This window comes from Nymphalis io, chromosome 26 (genome assembly GCF_905147045.1).
Source record: "Nymphalis io chromosome 26, ilAglIoxx1.1, whole genome shotgun sequence".
Taxonomy (NCBI): Eukaryota; Metazoa; Arthropoda; class Insecta; order Lepidoptera; family Nymphalidae; genus Nymphalis; species Nymphalis io.
The window spans coordinates 2,502,461-2,521,756 of NC_065913.1; the positions used below are offsets into that span (position 1 = coordinate 2,502,461).

The window sequence follows — 19,296 nt, forward strand, 5'->3', positions numbered from 1 at the left end:
CATCTATTGCCGCGCTTTGGGAGTAAGCTTCCTTGCTTTATACTTATATAAATAATTTATTATAGAATTATACTTCTTTGCTTTTTTAAATTACTATAAAAATAAAAACAATATATTTATTTTATTAACGAAATAGTGTTTTTATTTATTTGTATTCTATAGTTATAAATTGTTTTAATAACATAAATTTCGATGTCGTGTTCATTTACCGGACGTCCCATGACTGTCCACCACATTTTATGAAGATGAATTTATTCAAAATAAACCTGTATTTATTTAATATAGTCTTTATACTCGTTTAATCAAAAGGAAGAAAAAATTACCAAGGAGACCAACCAACCAACCGGCGAAAGAAGATCAGCAGGACTTTATTACAATAATAGAGTAGATACTGTGGAAAAAATATACATCTAATATTATAATAGCGAATACACTTACCGTAACCTATTTCATGTCGAATCGTGTCTGCCTTCACAATAACCGGAATTTCTTTAAAAGCCTTATTGTTCTCCTCGTTATCAGTTGCGGCTTTCGGTACATCCTCGAAATATTCTTCGAAGCTATTTTCATTAAAGAAGTTGAAATCGATGACTGCCCTTTTCATAGTCGGCGTGGCGCTGTTTGCGATGTCCACCTCGAATTGTAACATTCTGGCGGGAGACATGATCTCCGCGGCCGAGCTAGGCTTTACAAAACCGTCATCAATATTTTTAGTTAATGATAATTTGAGTAGATTTGGTTTTGTTGCCGACCCTTTTAGGTCTTCGGTACGTTTTGGCGTATCTAATATAGGCGGTGAGTGCTCTTCAGTGGGTGTGGAACAGTTATCTATCTCTACGGGAGTATTACAGGGTGTCTGTGTAACTAAGTTGTTTGTCACGTTATCAATAGAAGCGTCTCTATCACCTATTGTAACATTTTCTCCGATTACTGACATATAATCAAGACTCATACGGAATGTGTCATCTGGTAGATCTAAACTTTCAGTTATGAAAAGTTGATTTGAACTAGAAGTCGACGCACTGCGCATCGCTTCTTCAGACTCATTTCTATTCGTCTGAGGAGACTCCATTATGCTCATGAAACTTTAATTATTTTACGTTTCCAGTAATCATTTGTCCGTAATAATGATATTTACGAATACCATATTATACAAGACGTATCGACTATCGCCCTTGAAATTATCAAGCTAATCGATAAGCGCAAGAATTTCACATCACTGCTCAATTTACACCCACATGCGCAATGTTTTTAGCTTGTGTGTATCTGTGAACTGTCAACTAGTTTAGGCGGCTCAGTTCTATGTGTAAAGATAAATTAATTCATAGTTCAGAAAATAAACATTGATTATTTTACTGTTAAAGTCCAGTTGGAATGATTATTTTTTACCATAACACTATACAATCTCAAAAAAATACAATAACGCGCCACAGGCTTCGCTATAAATAGATTTATGATCGTCACTGCCACTGAATTTTCCCCGCTCTTTTTGTTCATTCACAACACCGTTGTACACGTAAATATGTTCAATAACGTGAACAGTTCACAAAAGTACTCTCACCATATGAGTTGTGTGCTTATTTTATGTATTAACGTAGTAATTTAACATTTTTCGATACGAGATGCGGCGCTCTAACGCGATCGCGAGACAACTGCATGACGTACTAATGTCAACAAACAAACGATCGGCGTGGAGCGAGTTTGTTCTTCTTGTGTGATATCAACACTTGAAATTGGTGAACTATTTCCTTTATAAATTGATTTTGCTTACATTAAAGTTCATTAATACATAACCAATTATATTATGTGAATTTAAGCAAATTTACGTATATTTTTTTTGGTTTTTAAGAGTGGCATATGCGTTCGAAGTTGAAAATAGCTTGTACAATTTTTGACACTTCATATCAACACCTGTTGGGCCCACCGTACAAGTTAGTAGATGTCAAAGTGTCATTGATATAACGCAAAATGAGTTTTATTAGCGTCCGATAAGGTTATTTATGGCTTGACAGTTGATTTAAGAATAAATCGAGTGACCAGCGCCACCTGTGAAACAACCATATGTCAAGGTCAAATTGATAGAGTCTGTGTATAACATTTTGTAGGTTAGTTTTATTTTCCTGTTTTTGCAAAATATTAACTTTCACTATGAAAAATAAATACCATAACACATTTTAATACTATTTTATCGAGTACTTTTTTGTTTATATCCATATTTTACGTGTTACTCTAGCTTTATTTTTATTTTTTTATTTTTAAAATATCTTACATATCATAAAAATTGTTGTCTAAATAAAATAACCGTTTTCATATTTTATCATTTATTGTAATAAACGTACAGTTGATGATATTATTTAATTTTTCTCTTCTTAACACCGGTGGCATCAACGTTGCCGCCTTTTCTTTTCCCGCCTTTTTTCTTGTCCGCCATCTTATTGGAATTTTTATTGAATTTTCTATTTTTTCCCTTGTGGCCTAGAATTTTCTTATTATAGCCTTTGATCCATTTGTCTCGGTTCTCTTCCCAGGCTAATTGTTTCTTGCTCGAATTGTCCGTGTTCGATACTGCTTGACTTGATCCTTGTTTCTTATTTGTTGCGGTTTCTTCTAGAAGTGTTGAGAACTCTTCGGCTGAGGCGAATAGTGAACCGAGATCGTCATTACCTACGACAATATAAATAAAATAAGTATATAATATAAAAGTAATGATTCCAATAAGTATAAATACTTATTGGAATCATTACATTACATTAACTATAGCAATAGGTTCTTTGGTATAAAATGTTTACGGCTTGATTTGTACAGTGACTATTAATTTTATTTTAATTTTTTTTTACATATTATTTATTTATTTAAATATTAAACTTATTCCACCACGCTGGCAGAATTTCAGTGAATTAGACACACGCATGTTTCCTCACGATGTTTTCCTTCACCGTCAAAAACGAGATGAATTATAAACACAAATTAAGCAAATGAAAATTCAGTGGTGCCTTCCCGGGTTTGAACCCACGATCATCGGTTAAGAATCACGCGTTCTAACCACTGGGCCATCTCGGCTAAACTATTTAAATATTCGAGAAGATCGTATTTTAGCGATAACGCCGCCAGTAATTTTTGTTCTACTAATGTTACTGCAACTGTTTTGTCTCGGTGTACATGTACTGCGACTGTTTTGTCTCGGTGTGCATGTACTGCAACTGTTTTGTCTCGGTGTACATGTACTGCGACTGTTTTGTCTCGGTGTGCATGTACTGCAACTGTTTTGTCTCGGTGTGCATGTACTGCAACTGTTTTGTCTCGGTGTGCATGTACTGCAACTGTTTTGTCTCGGTGTACATGTACTGCAACTGTTTTGTCTCGGTGTGCATGTACTGCAACTGTTTTGTCTCGGTGTACATGTACTGCAACTGTTTTGTCTCGGTGTACATGTACTGCGACTGTTTTGTCTCGGTGTGCATGTACTGCGACTGTTTTGTCTCGGTGTGCATGTACTGCAACTGTTTTGTCTCGGTGTGCATGTACTGCAACTGTTTTGTCTCGGTGTACATGTACTGCAACTGTTTTGTCTCGGTGTGCATGTACTGCGACTGTTTTGTCTCGGTGTGCATGTACTGCGACTGTTTTGTCTCGGTGTACATGTACTGCGACTGTTTTGTCTCGGTGTACATGTACTGCAACTGTTTTGTATAGTGTGTCGTGATTATATTAAAAACTGCATAAGTAAGACAGAGACGGAGTTCTTAAAGCAGAATGTACGTGTTCTTCCAATGAGATTGGATTCTGATAATTTCTAACCTTTTATCTTCAATTTATTCTTAGCCGATTTTTTACCGGGAACATCAACGTGGTCTTCATCTTCACTGTCTTCGAGGAATAACTCTGCAACAAGGATATATTATAATTTTTCGTAAAAATGATAGGTTTACTTGGTGGTACCATCCACTTGTTAAATGTTCTGCCGCCAAGCAGTAATATTTAGTATTGTTCTTCGGTTTGAATGGTGTATAGGCAAGTGTAACTGCAGGCACAAGGGATATAACATCTTAGTTCCCACAGTCGGTGATGCTTTGGAGATGTACGGATTATTATTTCTTACATAGTTAATCTCTATGGGCGGTGGTGACAACTTACCATCAGGTAGCTTATTTGCCAATCTGCCTACCAATTTCCTAAAAAAAAGACATGAGTCATAGATTATTTTTCTTATTTTTTTTTATTATGTTCACTTGATCGATTTTTGATAAATGCGAATGTAACTCAGTCAGTTTTACTTTCGCGGCTAAATCACTAAACCGATTTTTATGAATTTTTATATGAAGCAAGCTTGAACCTTAAGCGAGGACATAGGCGGGCGAATGCTAGTACAAAATAAATATCTACCGTCTTCATCGCCTGACAACGCTGGTTCATCTTCATCACCTGATAGATCCAAATCACCGTCGCTGCCATCTAAAATTATAAAATGCTATGTAATAAAAATAACCCAAGGATTTTCCTATATACTATAAAAATAATGTATAGGAAAATCTTTAGTTTTAAACTTCAACCACCGATAGGGCTCTGTATCTCCTACTAATGAAACTATTTTTATAAAAAAATATAAAAATATTTTACAATGGACACAAAAGAAATTATAAAAATAATCGCGTAATTAACTGTTATTTGAAGAGATATCTTGCACAGATATAAATAATTATCAAAACAAGCATCGATAATTACAAATAGAAAAATAAAATTAATAAAATATTTATATATAATATGAATATATATATATATATATATATAAGCGTGTAAATAGTATTTCTCGAATATCATTTGTAATAAGAGTAGCTTCATTCTGAACCGGTGGTAGTTTGACAATTAAATTAAATCTTGTAAAATGACGATTCAAAAGTGCTTGCAAGGAGCCAGTTGAAAATTTATTTCTATACAAGATTATGAGATGTCATTTTTTTACATTATTCAAAATATATGAAAATCATAAGGATAGATTAATATAAACATAATAAAAGTCATCATCATGTCATCCGAAAGACATCCACTGCTGGACAAAGGCTTCCCCAAGGATTTCCACGTTGGCCGGTCTTGCGCTGCGCGCATCCAACGGCTTCCCGCGACTCTTTTTATGTCGTCCACCTTGTAGCGGCCCACGTTGCGTCTTCCGTTTCCTGGTCGCAACTCGAGAACCTTTCTGCCCCAGCGGCCGTTCTGCGAGCGATGTTCCCCGCCCGCTGCCACTTCAATTTAATAAAAGTAGTTCTTAAATAAATCGTACCTTCGTCATCTCCCCCATCGTCTCCTATATCATCATCCGCGTCGTCGCCATCATCATCATCATCAGCGCCGAGTTCGTCATCGCTTCGTTGTACACCTTTCTTGGGACGTTTCCGTTTCGCTGCTTCCATTTCCGCTAAGTAATCCAATTCTTCATCTGATTCTGAAAGCGATACGCACTTTAAATAAATAAATTCTCTTGTAAGTCTGTTTATTACTGTCGTAATATTCTGCGTATGACAAAAGATCATTTTATTAAAGGAAAAAATCTATCTATCAATAAGGTAGCTCATTAATTACTTGTCGTCCTTGCTAAATATATATATATTTGACGAGCCGGTTGGCGTGGTTGGTGGATGCTTGCTTTTCACGCAGAAGGTTGTGGGTTCGATTCCCACCCAGGACAGATATTTGTCTGCATGAACATGTCTGTTTGTCCTGAGTGTGGGTGTAATTATCTATATAAGCATGTATTTACAAAAGAAAAATAGTATATGTATTATATCAGTTGTCTGGTTTCCATAGCACAAGCTCTGTACAAGCTTAATTTGGGATCAGATGGCCGTGTGTGAAAAATGTCCCAGGATATTATTATTATTATATTTAATGTTTGAGTTGTGATATATGTATGTACATGTATTGCATACCCTGTGCCTTGGATCCAGTCACGGTGTCCAAGTATTTCTCGAAGTCCTCGCTGGTGACGGAGTCCGTGTCGCTGTCTTCATCGTCCGACGCGTTTACTTCGCGGCGTTTTTGTAGAAAACTACGGAAATATAGCTTTGTATTTGACAATTTATTAAAAAAACAAAAAAAGTTAGTCAACTTCTATATCATTTTTTTTCAAAGACAATCGATTTTATGTTTCTTTGAATATGAGTTATCTATACGTACGTATATAAAAACGTATAATTATTATGTCAGTAATTAATTATATGAGACGGAAGACTTTTGTTTCGTATTTTAAGATATAACGCGATTTATTTCAATTTTGCATCAAAATAATTAAATATGGTATTTTGAGATTAGACAAATAAATCACGGTGAAGCGGAATTGCTATGTGAAATGTTAATTAACTATAAGAGTTATATATGTCATTATTTATATATAAGTCGCAGCGAAATACAATTTTAATAATAAAGAATGTCAGATAAAGTATAAAAAAAAACTTACTCGTATAGGAATTTCTCATCCACGGGTATCTTTTTAACGTCTTCGTTCAAATATGTCGATGAGTTTACTGGAATACTTTTAAGGCCTGTAAACAAATAATAATAATAAATATCCTGGGACATTATTCACACACGACCATCTGATTCCAGATTAAGCTTGTACAGAGCTTGTGCTATGGAAACCAGACAACTGATATACTACATATACTACTTTTCTTTTGTAAATACATGCTTATATAGATAATTACACCCAGACTCAGGACAAACAGACATGTTCATGTACACAAATGTCTGTCCTGCGTGGGAATCGAACCCACAACCTTCGGCGTGAAAGGCAAGTATCTACCAACCACGCCAACCGGCTCGTCAACAAACAAAATTAAAATATTAAAAACTTTACATTGAAAAAGTATATTATGTATTATATTCATTTGCCTCGTTGGTCTAGTGGCTTGTAAGGCCGCAGACCCGTAGGTCTTGGGTTCAATTCCCAGGTCGGGCCAATAAACAGTTATCGGATTTTTTAGTCAGAAAATTCTCAGTAGCAGCCCGGAGTCTGGAAGTTGGAAGTGTGTACACTCCTGTGCCTCGGAAAGCACATAAAGCCGTTGGTCCTGTGCCTGAAGTCTTTCCGGTCGTATCGGATTGCCGTCCCATCGGATTATGAGAGTTAGGGAATAGAGAGTGCACCTGTGTTTGCGCACACACTTGTACACTATAATATCTCCTGCGTGGTCGGCTAATCTCTCTTGAGATTGGCCGCCGTGGCCGAAATCGGTCTGGAGGGACATTATTATATTTATTTATTCAGAAAATCCAACAGAAGCCTCAATAGTTCGTGGAAGCCACAATCTATACAAATATAATAAATGCGAAAGTAACTGCCTGTTACACTTTCAGGGTTGGAACACTGAACCGATTTTGATGAAATTTAAAACAATAAATCAAAGTTAAAACAACAAAAAGAAAAGCAATGCTGAATCTTTGGATATAATGTCAAAAGTTACATTAACTTTGCATTAACCCTTAAACAAGGGCGAAAGCAACAAAGTATAACAGACTTAGTTTCATTTTATTAATAAGCAATATGTAACAAAGAGATCTGGGCTCATATGGGTTAATATTTGAATACCTTTGGCCGTATAATTCTTCCTCACAGCAAACTTCGGATGGGATCCTTTGATCTTCTTAACGTCACCCTCCTCTTGTCTGTCCGTTCGTTTCTTCGGATTCTTGAACACGAATCGATCCAAAAACCGTATACCAGCAAAATCCTTGAGGGGATCACCGCTGTACTGTATAATTTGATCTGAGAAATAATAAGGTTTTTTTTTTTAATTTAACATACACTTAACCCTACAATAAAGCGATTAACTTTTACGTGCAAATATTTAATTTCATAGGCTAGGATTTATCAATTGTTATATTTAATAATCGGATTATATACTGAACAATAATTGGCCGCCATTAGCGTCATCGCCATCAAAAATATCAGATCGGTTCAAAGTATGTTTTCAAGGTTTTTGACGATTTTTTTTTAATTATTATATTATTACAAATAGTAATTAGATTTCGAAAAATTTCACCATTTATCAACTTCTCTGCAAACAGCTTGACGCTTGGGTGGTAGTGCTTTGCGAGTGGCAACAGCTCTAGATACGCTGAACACTGAGCTCCGGAGAAAGCGGGGTTGCGGGCGAAGGGATTGTATTCTGTTATAACCTGCAAATAAATTACGAAACACAAGCATGTTTTAGTATCGTAAGCTTGTTACACACTTGTTGATAAGAGTCAATCCATTTTGGAATAGGTCTCTCGAACGAATAGATATCAGTAGACATATTTTTATTTAAAATGATTATTACTGCCTAGTTAGTGCTAGTAAGTGGGCTACCGGGGAGAAGAAAAAGGTGCTATGCGCACCTTCTCCCCCCGCCACCATAGGTGCCGGCGACACTAGGGGGATTCACAGTACCCTGGGATCTCTCCCTAGAGAATGGAGGCCCGCATAAGCGGGCCGGCCGTCAGAGCGTCACGGCAGCATGCGAAAGCGATCCCGTGGCGCTCCTCGTTAAGACGGAAAGGGTACCGCTAGTTTTTTAGTGGGTATCCCGATGTTCGGGGCGCACTCGGCGCCTCAGACACCGGCTAGCCCCACATACACCCCCACTGTTCCCGTGGGGAAACGCGAAACGCGTTTTTCCAGCGTTAAAAAAAGGGTAGTAAATGGGCCACCTGATGGTGAATGGTCACCAACGCTATTTAACATATTACACAATTAATATGTGGTATATTATCACACCGAACACAAATAATTTATGTTTGGCAGTAGGCTATATGATGAATGGGTACCATTGGTGGCTTGAACAAAGTCCTACCACCGGGTGGTATCAATTACAATTTATTTAAGAATGAATGACAAAAACAAATATTGAACTAAAAATACACGAATGAATCCTTTATACTCTCCTATCAAATTATTTGATACATAACTACATATATATAAGATACTTTTTCATTTACACTAGTGATAAAAAAACTCCTACCTTTTCCATGTTGATGGTCTTCTTAAACTGTATCTTGGCTGTGACCTCCTTCTCCTCCTGATCCTGCTCGTCGGGCTTGACCTTGGCGTGATACCAGCCGGCGACGGCGGCCGAGCGACGCTTCTTAGGCTTTATGTTGCCCTGGTCATCGATTTTCAAATCAACGTATGTTTCTTCTTCGTCGTCATCTTGAAATACAAAAGCAAACGATTTATTTCTAAATTACATATATGTGTACACGAGATTTTATATATAGTCTAAAATATATCTCGATTCACGGACTGATATAAAAAAAATCATAAAGTTAAGTTAAGTAATAGCCTGTTAATGTCCCACTGCTGGGCTAAGGCCTCTTCTCCATTTTGAGGAGAGGATTTGGAGCTTATTCCACCACGCTCCTCCAATGCGGGTAGAATACACACGTAGCAGAATTTCAATGAAATTAGTCACATGCAGGTTTCCTCACGATGTTTTCCTTCAACGTCAAGCACGAGATGAATTATAAAAAAATTTTTTTTTTGGAAAAAATCCATATACATTATAATTATATTGTACAACAGTAGTTCTCAAAGTTTTTCAAATCGCAACCCAATTGTAATATTAAAAACACTAAATGTTATATCACTTATCTCGAAAAAACTTAAGCCTATCTTGTTGGATGACAGAATTAATGAGGTGAACGAGGAGTTAGTAAGACTCTTTCAGGACAGAAGACCCCTCCACCTCTTTACCCAAACTTTTGTTATTTCGTCATCACCCTTGGCACCCACAATGGTCAATAACCGGGGAGCTCTTATTATTGGCGCGTGAAAAGGCTGCTAATCAACACAGATTCCCATTGGTTTATCCAATCTTGAAGGGTATTTAACTCGTTAAAATGTATTATCATGATAATTTCAGGCTAAGATAAAATGACCTTTCCATAAATAACCTTAAGTTTTGTCTGTAATGGCTTGCCTGACTTGTGAGCATAGTACAAGGTCGCCTCAGATAAAAGAATCCGCGATAAGTTTTATATTTATTGTAAAATACTTACCCATTAATAGATCTTTCTTATCTCCTTTCAAAAGATCAATTTTCTTCTGTTCTACTTTCTCTTCTTCTAACTTTTCTCTCTCTTCTAGTATCTCATCTAATGTACCGTTGATGTCTGTCACTGCATCCTCTGCGTCTTCTTTCGAGTCTTCTAGGTCGCCATTGGTCTCCTCTTTTATTTCCTAAAATATATATTTATCTAAATTAAATATTTAAAAAAAAAATGCACTAACTTCGAAACTAACAAAGTCATTATATAAACAAATCTATGAAGTTCATTTTAACCTACTTTAAATTCTTTTGTCAATTTGCATCTTTGCTTAAAATATATTTATTTCGAGTGGCAATTTTATAATTGGGTTTCGTCAAATTGATCTAGTGATATCTGTTATTAAAAATCGACTTTATTATCAAAATATTGGACTATATATATATATATATGTATGTCTTACATCTTTTATCTCCCTCTTACTCCAAACCAACTTGATAGCGTCTTTCTTCTCTTTATTCTTTAAGACTTGTGATATCAAAAACAGCATCCCACAAGCCTGTGCGGGAGTCATGTAGCAACACAGCTGCAGCAGTCGCTTGATGAACGACGTCACGCGCTCGATGTTGGTATCCTGCTTCAGCGACTTGTATATGAGCGAGAACAATAGAGCGGAGTGCGTCGTGTTGAAAATATCTGCGTTGGTCAATTTGCGGTAGAGGGCGGTGTAGTATCTGCAATGAATTTGTATTATTTAGAATTTTATTTTAAATTTTCTTAATTTACACTGCAGGGGGCAAATTAAAACTTTTATATAAAAATACCTATGTATATTACGTTTTATTAATTTTAACGACAAATAATCATTTTTGTTCGTTCTTTATTTATTATTTCAATACAAACAACTTCGATCTAGAATTTTAATTATTTTTAATTATAATTATATATAGAATTATGGATTTCGCAAAATTTTGAATGAACTCGGAAAATATACATCAATCAAAAACTGTTTAAAGTGTGCGATATAATAGCAGAGTTTGCTAATCCCTCCCGCTCGTGCCGACGTGCCAGGGGGAGTAGTTACCTGTCGGCGGCGGCGCGGCTGTGGTCGCTGGTGAGGTGCAGCAGCGCCAGCGCGTGTATGGCGACGCCGAAGCCGGCCAGGTGCACCACGCGGTGCACGGCGTCCGCGTGCGCGCCCGCCGACAGCCGCTCGCGGTCCGCGAACGGGTACGCGCGCTTCACGCCCGACAGGATGGCCGACATCAGCCGCGAGTCGATGTCGCCCTGTACGTGACGAGTGTTAGCCGTGCCGACCTTGGGAACGAGGATGCCATGTCCCCTGTGCCGGAAAACCGGAACACAACGATACTGAATATTGCCGTTCGGCGGTAGAATATCTGACGAGTGGGTGGTATTTACCTATTCCAATGGAAGTAGGAAAGAAAGTAAATAGACAACTTTGACCTTGAATTGACATGACATTTGAGTTAGACTAGGGAGGGAAAATTATTGAATTAGTGGGTTAATGAATGAATGATAAAGTATGGAACGATATATTTTATTCGTTTTAAGCGTAATTTTATAAAATTTTTAATAGATATAATATGTAATGTTGAGCCGAGATGACCCAGTAGTAAGAACGCGTGAATCTTAACCGATGATATTGGGTTCAAACCCGGGCAAGCACCACTGTATTTTCATGTGCTTAATTTGTGTTTATAATAATTCATCTCGTGCTTGACGGTGAAGGAAAACATCGTGAGGAAACCTGCATGTATCTAATTTCACTGAAATTCTGCCACATGTGTATTCCACCAACCCGCATTGGAGCAGCGTGGTGGAATAAGCTCCAAACCTTCTCCTCAAAAAGGGAGAGGAGGCCCTAGCCAAGCAGTGGGATATGCACAGGCTGTTACATGTTATATGGATTGCAGGTAAAATAAAAATTAAAACATTTATTAAACAAAAATTAGAATCAGTTTCTAAGCTCCCAACATTTATGATAAATCTTGTAGGGTCAAACGTCGTATCAAGGATTCCATCAAATTTTTTTAATTTGTTCGTCCTCTTTTATTACAATGCACTTATTAGCTTATAAAGAGTCAGTAGTTATTTTTAATCAAAAAAACACTCAATTTTATTAATATGAATAGATTTTATTTTCTTTTCAATCTAGATTATATTCCCAATATAAATAAAAAGAAACATTAATTTATGTTATAATAATAAAGTATAATTTTCAAAAAATCTTATGTGACGTATTTTATAATACTAAGACTTCAATTAAAGAAAGATATTTTGAATATCTTTCAAAGAAAACTCTTATTTTATATTTTATCCAAAATGACTATAAACTTTAATTAAACAAGATTAAAACAAATTCATTAGCATTCAAATTTTTGAAAAATCTATCGCATATGTAATTAAAATTAACAACTTAACTTAAATTTTAAATTGAAATAATAATGTTCACTAAGTTTAGTCCGTGTTGAAGGCAAAACAAAAGTCAGTTGGCAAAAGCAAAGGGCCGTAAATACAAAATCCGTTTCAATCACAGTCCGTCTAAACAAAGTCAGGTCGTAAAAAAAACTTTTGATAATTCCGATAATCACCCGTGCACATGATACGAAAGATCAGAGACGAATGTTTTACTTTTGTATTATTTTCAAAACTATACATTTATTATTGGTATCCATAAAACTAATGTATAGTTTGAGATTTTAAAATTTTTATTTCTTTTTTTTTTCAGCCTTTTGCCGTCCACTGCTGGACGAAAGCCTCCCCCATAGAACGCCAACCATCCTAATCTTGGGCAGTCCGATTCCATCCCGAACCTGCCACCTTTTTTAAATCGTCGGCTCATGTTGTCACAGGTGTCCTACACTACACACTACTACACTTTATTTCTTTAAAATTTAATAATTCTTTTAAATTTTTTTTCGTTACCTACCTTACTATATATAATAATAACATAATTATCGAACGTTAGTTAACTTTCTATATTTTTTACAAATATATCATATTCCATATTGTATACAAATTAATAAACAAGTATCTATTTTAGAAAATCTAAAATTTGTGACAAAACTAAAATAAAGTATATTTTATCTGTATAAATTCATTCTTTCTCCATTCGTTTAGCGAACGTCCTTGGTCGAGACCTAAATAATAATTGTCAGTATATCGAAAAATGGCGTCACTAATATCGGCGAAACTGTTTTCGGAACTTTGAAAGTAAAATTAAAGTGGATTTAAGTAGTTAAGTGAAATATTGCTGTATTACAAATAAAGATATATTAATCAAGAACTATTTATAGTGCATGTTATAGCGGAGTTATAAGGAAATCACTTGGAATATTTAGAATTACGGTTTGTTTTTATTGTTTCCTACTTTCATTGGAATAGACTATAGACGGGCTTGCACTGAGCCGAGTAAAACTATACACCAAGTATAACTAAGTAAACAATTGTAGTGCTTGACTAAAGATGGACTCCGGGTGTTGAAGAAAATAAATTCATTTAATAAATTTTCTGTTTTATCAGAAAAAAAAAACATAAAAAAAAACAATATTACTATTGTAATTATACAATAAATTTAATATTAAACTAACCTTCTTAATCGAAGCTTTGAAAAACGAAAAATATATCCTTATCAAATTTTCAGCTATTTTGCTATCGTCTTTGCCGAGGAAGAATTGGTTTAAGAAACATACACCGTAATACTGAGCCCGGGGAGATATGTTTGTTCTGAAACAAAACAAAATGACATCATTTATAAATTCAACTATTTAATATACAAGTGAAACTCTATAGACAGTCTATAGACATTTCACTGGTGGTAGGGCTTTGTGCAAGCTCGTCTGGGTAGGTACCACCCACTCATCAGATATTCTACCGCAAAACAGCAATACTTGATATTGTCGTGTTCCGGTTTGAAGGTTGAGTGAGCCAGTGTAATTACAGGCACAAGGGACATAAAATCTTAGTTCCCAAGGTTGGTGGCGCATTGGCTATAAGCGATGGTTGACATTTCTTACAATGCTAATGTCTAAGGGCGTTTGGTGACCACTTACCATCAGGTGGCCCATATACTCGTCCACCTTCCTATTCTATAAAAAAAAAAATATATATATATATAGATTAGTTATTAGACATGATTCAGTAGTATGTTAATTTGTGTACCTGTCAAATTAATAATCACACCAATCAACAAAACACTTAATTTATCTACTATTATGACATTAAACATGAGCTTATTGTTATATACTTGTAAACTAAAATTTAGTCATACTTAACCCATTTTACTCGCCCACAATATTCGGTTAACATTAACATTTTCTAATCATTAGGCTATAGGTCAACTGTGGTATACTTGATACATGCTCACTGATTTAATTATTATTATTATATTTAATTCACACAGATAATAATTGTAAATTACCTGAATAACATTTTTTCAATTTCAACTAAGACAACACTCTTCATATTCGGATGATTGTACAGCAGCTGGCACAGGTGGTAGATCACTTTCGATGCCACTCCTTGATTGGGATCACCAAGTTTGTTTATTATATTCATGAGTAACATCTGAAAATATCATACATTCAATTAATAGAATATTGCTTTTATATTCTCTCTCGTTATTCATGAAAAAAATACCTGTAAGTAACAATTTTTATGATGATTGGTCACATAGTGTTGGGTTTTGAAGTATATTAATATTAACATACCCATTTATATATTAAATAGTGGTTGTTTTCAGTTATTTGCAATTGACAAAAATAAAAAATATAGCTTTTAAATTATAATACATTTATAAACAAAATTTAGTATTTAAAAATACAATTAAGATTCAAGAGTAGATAATTCTGGCGACATTGGTTTAGTAAAACTTGGTTAAAATTTGGTTGCCATATTTGCACATATACAATCATATGAAATGTTAAAAAAATGTATAACTAATAAATAAATACAATAACAAGTATGCAAAGAGAAGCCCTTATATTGTCATGTAAGATTGTAAGTCTTATATTTAATATAAAATATATTTTATTGTACCTTTTCTCTTTCCGGGTGATGCATTAAAAGATAGGACATAGCGCTGACAGCTTTCTCTTTATTTGCTTCCACTGAGTCGTGTGCAAACTTATTCAACGCCTCTACGTATGCTGAAATAGTATTGATAAGTATTATTAATGCACTCAAAAAGAATAAGATAATATCTTCTTGGCTGATTCAGTTCTCTATTCTTTCAAAATCATAATCCGATGGAACGGCAAATCCCATGGGGATGTTGCATTGTGACAAATGTTGCAAGCCCACACTTTGCTCTTTCCAGAACTTGTCGCAATTTAGATGTTTTGCTATATTAGTTGTGGATTTCTGACAATCAATAAACAAATATAGGTAAGATTCTTTAAAATTAATGTTAATTGATGCTAGAGCTGATTTTTATATTTAATGTGAAGCAGGCTGTCGTATAGGCCACATGTGGTCATGGGTGATAATTACCTTGATGAGAGTGTAAAATGTAAATACTTTGCTGACTTACTTCCATAGAGCTCTTTAAGCTGATCTTCGAAGTACCAGATTTTCAATACATTACGTCTTGCTTGCTTATTACCGGATGTCATCTCATCTATCTTATCTAAAGGATGCTGCGTGAAAGTTCGCAGCTTGACATTCGGGATGAGCAATTCTGAGATTAGTAGTTCTGATAATGCATCTGTAAAAAAAAATTGAAATATTATACACTAATTGCTAAATATAAATTTTCCTAAGAATGAGACTAAAAAAAGGGAATAATATAGTCAATAACTCTTTAGAATACACACGGTACACTTTATATATAAAACTAGCTGACTCGTGCCCACTTCGTTGGATGGAAAATCTTAAATTTTAATTTGGTTGAATTATATCTTAAACTATGCAACCAAAAAACAAACTAAAAAACGAATTTTATATAAATAAAATTTCCTAAATAATAAAGCAATTTATTTCTAAATAAATTGACATGTTTTATATGAAAAAAACAGTCTAATAGAAATATCACTCAATAGATTACAATTCAGTGGCTTTTCCATACCTTTGTCGTATTATCTCTTTAACCATTCGTCCAAATTATATGCAGTAAAAGGAAACAGCCTTTTGTTTTAAACACTTGAGGCAATAAGTTTACTTATTTTGATAAGAATTCAAGATCGTTCATAATTACTACTATCATATTACATAAACGTATCATTTTTTAATATAAAAAACAACTTTTTGTGACTTAAATATAAAAGTTAGACATATGCTGTCGCTGACTTTTTTGTAGGCATTATCAAGCTCCAGAACTTTTCTCTAGAACTCAATCATATATTTTCAACTGTTTTTTATCCAACTTACTTTGCAAATCCCACTACCACGAAAACATCTTTTAATTTTTTGGGTTAATATATAGCCTATGATACTCACAAATAATGTGGCTTTCTATTGCTAAAAGAATTTTACAAAATTGGTTCAGTAGATCCAGAGATTACCTCCTACAACCTGACAAACTTTACCTCTTTATAATATTAGTATAGATGAGGCCTAAATATTTGTTTTTCTCACAGTATATCAAACATTGTAATAAATAATCTGATAGAAATTTAATTTTATTATAATGTCCTCATGACAAAATAAGCCACGGCAACCCTTCTCAATGAAGATTAGTATGTTACAATACATATGTGCACTTTTATCTATAACCTTAGTCTAATAATTAAACGGGACTGCAATCTAACACTGTAGCAGGTCACTGGATATCCAGACCAGTCCCTGAACTATGAAAAACTCATTAGCTTCTCATTGACCTAACCTTGGATTTATACCCATTCTAAACTAGTGCATCTGTAACATTATAAGCTATTTTTTATTATAAAGATAGACATATAGATTAAATGAACAATACATTAATTTGTTTATAAATTACATATATAATGGTGATAATTTTATTAATCAAGTTACTTGTCCTGATTTTAATAAATGCTATATCATTAATATTATAATAATATAATGCTTTATGAATTATGTACAGATATTTTTATAATATACAAAATAAAAATAAAAAAACAAAATACACATTACAAATTTATAGCAAAAACATGCTATCTAAAAGATTGTCCTGTGCATTGTATCCAAGATGCTGCCACTATTGCCTCTGCACCGCTAGCCGTTGGGCTAAATAAGCGCCAGCTTTTGGGTCACCAGAAGTGTAGACCAATTTCTTAGATAGATCTTTTATGACTTTTTTTGTATCAGACGAAAATAATAATAATTCAAAATCTTTTTTTTTTCAAAAAGTTTTTTAAAAGTACTTATGAATAGTCAAGCGCTATCACCGGTTCCCAACGTGGAACTATAATAAAATACCCATACCTATTATGACAATGCCATCTTTCTTCTTAGCCGGCTTCACATTATTTATAAGATTCCTTAAGGCTGTCAAATTGTGGACTGGATTATCCTGAAATAAGCAAATTCTATTAATACATACCTATTTAATGAGCAATATGAATATTTATTTATTATACTTGTCAATGAAGAAAATAACATCTTATATACTAACTATAGAATTATTTAGTAAACATAATTAATAAAAGCCTGTCATCAAAAAGGCATTTTTATTTACTTAAAAAGGTATTTAATTTTACTTTATTTTTGTGTTTATTGTATGTTTTATCAAAAGGTTTAGACTTAAGTCGTTGGTGGGTTATTTTGTTTAGTAGTTGTAGATATTATTACCTGTATTAATATAGTAGCTGCAGCCACCCTGTCCCCTATTGTACCCTTTGTGAGCAAAGTGCGAGCCCATTGCTGATCAGAAGATCCACTTCTGCTTGATTCTGTAAATTAAATTTTGAATCATATTACATTTTTCAATTATTCTGTCAACAGAGTTAAAATAAAAATGATGTTACAGTCAATTACTAATTTGAACAATAAAACACTTATTTTTTATACAAAATCTTACTATTTGGCAATACTTTTAATTTCAATAAAATATGTTGTATTTTTTAAATATATGACAAGCACACATAGACATCTTGTATGTTCTCTCTATCATGCAGTATGCCTAAGTCATTGTACAAAAACTTCCTTACTAAGATCTTCACAGTGATTGCTTAAGACTAGTCTCGACGTCGCAAGTAACAATTAATTTATAATTTGAGTAAATATAGAGTACACATGTACATATGGGGAGAAATCAGTATTAATTGAATCCAATATATTCATATTGAACAGGCTTGTATCACATTCACATTGACTTGTTTCATTCATTTGTTCATACAAAATATTTGTCAGATCAAGTTAAGAATATTCTTACTTGTTTCATAAGCTAATGTATCTCCGTGCAAAGCGCTACTTGCTTCTTTTCTAAGTTCTTCGACCTTTTCATCCGGCAAACTGTTATTTGATGATGGTTCTTCAGACAACTAAAAATAACAGTCATACATATAGTTTTGAAACATTACAGAATTAAACAACCATATACATTTTGCCTTAAAGGTATATAATACTTCGTTGGAGTAATAGTTCAAAAACTTTCATTAAAAATATAACACCTCATTTTAATGGTGACAGGAGGGCAGTGTCATGTTTCAAAGGGGAAATACTGCAAACATTCTAGCCACCTATCCACGCGGTCGCGATTTGTACAGTAATTATTTTTAAATTTTTAATTGTAGATATTTAAGGCTCCAATGTAAATAATTCTTATGTTAATAAAATGTATAAAATTAAATTGTCACAAGTCGAAAAAACGTAGTCATCAAATATACAAAATGTTTCGTTAATTCAAATCTCATTACTTAGCATTTGAATTTAACACTTTTACCTGTTGGTACCATTTCTTTTTTTCAGCATATTCTAATGTTTCTGCAAAATGTTTAGCAATTCCATAACCTTTCTTTTCATCTGCATTTTTATCAACTTTGCCGTAGTTTGTATATGCCTCATCAACTAATATGTTTTCTTCAAACCTTTTATGCTTCATTGTATAATATTTATGACCACTTACTAATTTTAAATATTTTATCGTAACAATAATAAAAGCACGTGAAATGTGGTCTTACATCTTATTATAAAGATGACATTGTTGACGCACAGTTTGACAGTTGGTAATGTTTTGAAATGGTCAGAATATATCTGATCTACATTCTTACGTATTTAAGCTATTTAAAAAATGTAAAATTAAATAAATATTAAAGTTTGTTCATGAATATTCTTATACCAATATTTTCGTTAGGA

The 19,296-nt window shown here is 33.9% G+C and overlaps 2 protein-coding genes across 2 annotated transcripts in view; both read right to left on the minus strand.

Annotated features, from left to right (window-relative positions):
* Positions 1-1,725, minus strand: part of LOC126778428 (ribosomal protein S6 kinase alpha-5-like) — a 104,822-nt gene extending 103,097 nt beyond the window's left edge. Inside the window, exon 1 of the mRNA XM_050501942.1 lies at positions 439-1,725. Coding sequence (XP_050357899.1) covers positions 439-1,081 — 643 coding nt within the window. The 5' untranslated portion in view covers positions 1,082-1,725. The remainder of the gene's footprint in view (positions 1-438) is intronic.
* A 585-nt stretch (positions 1,726-2,310) lies between these two features.
* On the minus strand, positions 2,311-19,128 carry LOC126778435 (CCAAT/enhancer-binding protein zeta). Its single transcript, XM_050501964.1, has 20 exons — positions 18,884-19,128; positions 18,374-18,482; positions 17,791-17,891; positions 17,425-17,512; positions 15,575-15,748; positions 15,082-15,191; positions 14,465-14,610; positions 13,635-13,770; positions 11,105-11,307; positions 10,484-10,754; positions 10,033-10,213; positions 8,997-9,184; positions 8,037-8,172; positions 7,583-7,759; positions 6,452-6,536; positions 5,925-6,043; positions 5,279-5,440; positions 4,384-4,452; positions 3,799-3,882; positions 2,311-2,664 (listed from the first exon to the last, which is right to left on the minus strand). Exons 1-20 carry the CDS (start codon positions 19,040-19,042, stop codon positions 2,351-2,353), a joined length of 3,012 nt encoding a protein of 1,003 aa, XP_050357921.1. The 5' UTR covers positions 19,043-19,128; the 3' UTR covers positions 2,311-2,350.
* Positions 19,129-19,296: the final 168 nt, after the last annotated feature.

Coding starts and splice junctions, on each gene's coding strand:
- LOC126778435 (XM_050501964.1), bottom strand. CDS start 19,042: ATGAAGCATAAAAGGTTTGAAGAAAACATATTAGTTGATGAGGCATAT. Junction 11,308..13,634: donor TCAAAGCTTCGATTAAGAAG/GTTAGTTTAATA, acceptor CGTCACGTACAG/GGCGACATCGACTCGCGGCT. Junction 7,760..8,036: donor TGCAGAGAAGTTGATAAATG/GTGAAATTTTTC, acceptor ATTATTTCTCAG/ATCAAATTATACAGTACAGC.